Source organism: Ictalurus furcatus, chromosome 5 (assembly GCF_023375685.1).
Source record: "Ictalurus furcatus strain D&B chromosome 5, Billie_1.0, whole genome shotgun sequence".
In the NCBI taxonomy this organism is placed as follows: Eukaryota; Metazoa; Chordata; class Actinopteri; order Siluriformes; family Ictaluridae; genus Ictalurus; species Ictalurus furcatus.
This window is the reverse complement of record NC_071259.1, coordinates 5749546-5755165: the sequence shown is the minus strand read 5'-3', so window position 1 is coordinate 5755165 and position 5620 is coordinate 5749546. Positions and strand designations below refer to the sequence as shown.

General features: G+C 40.7%; 1 protein-coding gene across 1 annotated transcript; it reads left to right on the top strand.

Annotated features, from left to right (window-relative positions):
* Positions 1 to 2191: 2191 nt before the first annotated feature.
* prlhr2a (prolactin releasing hormone receptor 2a) lies at positions 2192 to 5172 on the top strand. The gene is made up of 2 exons (XM_053624415.1): positions 2192 to 2664; positions 4530 to 5172. Exons 1-2 carry the CDS (start codon positions 2192 to 2194, stop codon positions 5170 to 5172), a joined length of 1116 nt encoding a protein of 371 aa, XP_053480390.1.
* Positions 5173 to 5620: the final 448 nt, after the last annotated feature.

Genomic DNA, 5620 nt, shown 5'->3' with positions numbered 1-5620 from the left:
AGGAAATCATGCAAACTCCAAATATTCACAGTAGCGTGGAATTTTTCAAAATTACGGCAGATCTTCCGCAGATTTGGGCCAAGGCGCTTCATGTGTCGTCACTGCAACATCAGCCAAAGCCCTCTTCAATTCACATGCGTCGAACATGAGTACAGGAAGGATCAACAAAAATCCTGTGCAATTGCAATTTCGCCAGTTCAAATAGTTTTTCTCAAAATAGCAACAAAAAAAAAAAAAGAAAGAAACAACTCCACAAATTGCATCACAAATTTTGAGAAAAGCTGCAGCAAGATCGTGCGTTTTTGGCCAAAACAATCACAAAAAACCCTCCGCGAAATCCTGTATGGACTGGTTTACTGTATATTAATGAATCTGTTGTAATACAATATCATTTCTAGAGTAACAACTCACACAGAGACTTGAATGTTCTATGTACTTGTTGATCTAGTTTTCTGTAAAGAGGTGTTTATTTAGCATTTTTGGAAGGAGTCTCCAGTGTCAGCACAAGTAAAACTCTTTTTTTTTTTTTTTAATTTTCCAACACAGGAAAGTTTTACATTAAATTTATCTGTCACGTATTCCTTGTAATGAAGGTTAGGACGGATGCAAATGCAGATAAGAGTTTAATGAGAGAGATACAGGCAGACAACTCCAAAACACGAGACAATAGCGAGGTCAAGAAACAGGCAAAGGGTCAGGCGATTGGCAAACAGGTATAAACTGGGTGAGGCTATAATCGAGAACAAGAAACAGATCAAGAACCATGAAACAAAACAAGGAACGCTTGGTACAGTGATAACACTAATACTTCGCGAAGAGTGAATGCCTCGAAAGTCCTTTTAAACTATAGTGTGATTGTGTGTGAGATTAGATGCAGTGCGTGATTAGAATAAATGAGTGTTCTGGGAATTGCTGTCCATGGCGGCCATGTTTGTAGGCTCGCAGTGCAGGATGGGAAATGTAGTCACTGGTTTGCTGTGATATGACATTATCTATAAATGGATAAAAAGCATGATGTCATTTCTTTATCAATAACAGAAAATGATCATTTTTGGCAAATGTCCGTGGTATAAGAGAAGTAAAACAATTTGGGACTTGCATTATTGGACAACAATCCAAAATTTAGTCTGGTAGCGGTAGTTCTGCATTGCATCAGGCCACATTGCACCACCCCAGGACTATTTTCCTATACCAGCAGGCAGGAAAGTGTTTATAAGTGTTCCCTTAAGTAGGCAAAACCAAATACCACCATTATTGTGTTCTTAATCGTTCTTAAACACTGAGTTAAAGTTGTACAAGCATTACTTGACAGCACTTTTCTAAAGAACACTTTTCAGCAGGATCAAATACTGGATAAACACTCGCCCTTAAAATGAGTGTTTATGAGCTGAAAACAAACAATATCTTGCAAATAAGAAATTCTGATTAAGCAGATTAAGCTTCCCTAGTTCTTTGCTAATACTAATAAACACAATTGAAGTCACTAATGGAGAAAACACCATCATTAACTGCCGTATGGTTTTGCCCAAGAGATTGGATAGTCACTTCATTTGTCAGTCATTTGCTCAGTTTGTAGAATTAGAGCAGGAGAGAATGAGCTGGCCATTTGCATTACAAACCAAACTAGCGTACATGCAAATATGCATCACTGTAAAGGACATATCCATGAGTCAAACGACTTCAGTGTATGCTGACGTCATCGTAGGACATGTTTTTGTTCACCACTGTTGAGCATGTTATATATCTAACTGTGACTAACAAACATGAGTTTTTCTGACATCTTTCAGAATCTTACCATCTGTTACTGATGGTAAGCTGATGATTTGTACAACTAAGACTAAAAAGAGTAACACAACAATGTAAGCTGCTGCATCTTAAAACCATATCAGTGCATTCCAAATGCGTATTTGCACATATTTTTTTGGCATCTGTTCAAAAAATGTAATAAAATGGTGAAATCCATGCATCCGTTTGGCACAAACTGCATTAGCACTCAACACCACTCGCCCACTCAGGACACAGCCAACTGCTGGTAATTCCTCTGGTAGTTTTCCAGAGCCATCTGTGATTTATGAAACTGACATCCATGCTCTTGGGTTTTAAAGTTTTGGTTAAAAACTTTGGTAGCTAAACAAGCAAATTCCTTTCTCTCCAACTCCAGGTCGGTGAATCTGCCTGCCAGCTTTCAAGCATGGAGGCCAGTGGCAGTGGTTGGCCAACTGAACCTATGACCTCTTGCTTCTTTGGCAACATCACCACCGAGAACTCCAGCGTGGGTCGGATATATGAGGTGGCGGTGCAGTCAGCAAACGGCTCTGCAAAACGCAGTCCTCAGTTCGTTGGGGTGGAGCTGCTACAATCTTTCAAACTCCTTATCATTCCTTGCTATACACTGGTGGTACTAGTGGGAGTTTTTGGGAACTATTTACTGCTCTATGTCATTTGTCTGACCAGGAAGATGCACAACGTGACTAATTTCTTCATCGGGAACCTGGCCTTCTCGGACATGCTGATGTGTGCCACCTGTGTGCCATTCACCTTGGCGTACGCCTTTAACCCTCAAGGTTGGGTGTTTGGAAAATTCATGTGCTATCTGGTGTTCCTCATTCAGCCAGTGACTGTGTACGTGTCGGTGTTCACATTGACAGCAATTGGTGTGGACAGGTAAGTGGGAATTGTTATTTATCTTTTAGATGAATCAGAGGAAACGAGAAAGGGAATAGCCTTGAAAGGGAATAGTCATGCAAATGCTAAAAATAGCCAGTCCCTTCAATAAAGATTTTAGTGTCTTCATTTTTCATAATCAGAATAGCCATTCAGTATATGCTTTGCTGATATATATAAATTTTATTTTTTTACTTTAAAAGAGGTTAAAACTTGGGAGGCTGTCTTTAATAAGTATCTGGATCTCAAGGTCTCCTTGTCCATTTTCATAAATGCAGTTTTTAGGTCAATTGACATTTAAAGTGTAGTCATCTCTCAAAAAGAAATGGTCTGTGCTTACAGTATAGTAAAAATACAATATAGTCGCTGGAAAATATCTGAAGGTTTCCTACATTCACAAGTGTTGGGAACATTTCAAACTCAGCACATACTCCAACCTCCTGAGCATGTCGGAAACCTTCAGACATCTTCTAAGGGTATTATTTTTATTCCAAGTACTATGGGTGTAACCAAATACATTACTTGGAATAATTAGATAATATGGATATAAATACAGATACAAATAGGAGACACACTATTCTTTTTAAGCTTTCTGGAATGGTTCACAGGGCACCATGTTGAGACTAGACAAAAAAAGGATGGTTTTCACCTTCATGCAGGCTTGAGTTAGTGGTGAGATATGTTCAAAAACAGACCATGTTCACCAACAGCCCTATACGATGCATTTACAGCATCCTTGGTAACTGCCTGGTCAGAGTCACAATTGTTTAAACTAGGCTACTAGTTTGTGTATATTTTGGGATAACATGGGTGGATGCAAAATAATAACTGCATCTCAGTCTCAATATTTCTACCTTCTTTTTCCAGTGTTTTCAGTGTTTCTGGGGTGATAGTGTTAGGATGTGTGTGGGGAATAAACTTCCAGTTTAGGGCAAGCCCACTTCAGGTATAAATCCATATACAGACAGCGATACAGACATATAGGCAAAGACCAGGCCTTTTGGAATAATGTGTTCAGGACAGAGGAATCAAAGATAGAGCTGTTTGGCGATAGTAACAGCAGACATGTTTGGCACAGACCAAAGACAGCTTTTCAGAAGAAGCACCTCATACCGACTGTGAAGCACGGCGGTGGAAATGTTATGGTTTGGGGTTGCTTCGATGCCTCAGGGACTGGACAGCTTGCACTCGTTGATTCAACTATGAATTCTGCGTCATGTCAAAGAGTGGTTGAAGATAATGTGAGGCCATCTGTCCAAAAGTTGAAGTTGAACCGAAACTGGGCCTTTCAACAGGATAATGATCCTAAGCACACTAGCATATCCACCAAAGAATGACTCAAAAAGAAAAAATGGAGGGTTATGGAATGGCCTAGTCAAAGTCCGGATTTCAATCCTATTGAAATGTTGGGGTGTGGGGATATGAAACAAGCAGATCATGCAAGAAAACCCTTTTTAAAAAGAGTATTTACAGTAAAATACTTTTAAAACTCATGTAATTCCATCCCATGTTATTATTCATTAATAATAAGAGTGAGGAATATCATGTCTGGACCTGAAATGGTCCAAAAATCTGTGTAATTTGTGTACTTGTGTGTGTACACTCCACTTGAGAAATAAATGGTCAAGAAAAAGCAAATAACTCAACTGGGAATAAAAGAGAGATAGCACAAATATCTAAAATATTAGTGAAATTTTAGGCTCATCAAACTGTTTATTAACCGGACGGAGGAATTATCAGGTAATTTGTCTCCCATTAACTGTACATTTAAATTTATGTAAACTAACTAGAGATGGGAAGTATTTTGGCATTCGTACCTGCATGATTTTTAGTAAAACTGTCCAAACTTTTCTATTGCCCTTTAGATACTACGCTACCGTACACCCTCTGAAGAAACGCATCTCAGTCCTGGCCTGTGCTTACCTACTTTCTGGCATCTGGATCCTTTCCTGTGGCCTGGTGGCTCCAGCTGTGGCCCACACTTACCATGTAGAGTTCAGAGATGAAGGCTTCACCATTTGTGAGGAGTTCTGGATGGGCCAGGAGCGCGAGCGCCTGGCCTATGCTTACAGCACACTCTTCATCACCTATGTCCTCCCACTCTCAGCACTTTGCATCTCATACCTGCGCATATCTGTCAAGCTCCGCAACTGCGTGGTGCCCGGACACCACACGCAGAGTCAGGCAGAGGCACAGCGGGCGCGAAAACGCAAAACCTTCCGTCTAGTGACGCTGGTGGTGGCAGCGTTTGCAGTCTGCTGGTTGCCCATTAGTGTCTTCAATGTCCTCCGGGACATCGATATAGACTTGATTGACAAGCGCTATTTTCTGCTCATCCAGCTGCTGTGCCACCTGTGTGCCATGAGCTCGTCTTGCTGCAACCCCTTTTTGTATGCGTGGCTGCACGATCGCTTCCGAGCAGAACTGCGAAAGATGTTCACATGCCACAGACGCATTGGCATCGGGATACCTGCCAACAACTGTACCACTGCCAGCGTGGTGCTCTGACAAACAATGAAACCGATGAAACCAACCCGAGGGAGTTAATGCCACCAGCAAGAAAAGCTGGAGTGGTTACAGGCAAGGTTTGGGCAGTGTTTTGAGACACAAGACATGTCTGTTGGTAACATGGCCAAAAGTGTATTTCTACCAGATTTTCCACACCCAAACCTTTCTATTAATGCTACTGTGAACCTTGCAAGCTCACAATCAAAACTTATCACCCTCTGATAACAAATTCTACCTTGAAACTGTTCCAAGACTTGGTATGCTGGAAGAGAATTTTAAAAGTATTTGTAATCATTAGAGAAAATCATGGGGAAGTGTGCCTTTTAGGAAGTTTGGAGTGAAAGCTGTAGAATGAATTCTGAGTCTGCCTTAACACTGTGTTGAATGTAATGAAGACATTAGGCGTGTTACAATACACTCTGGCCACGGTTCAATTTGATTCATGATA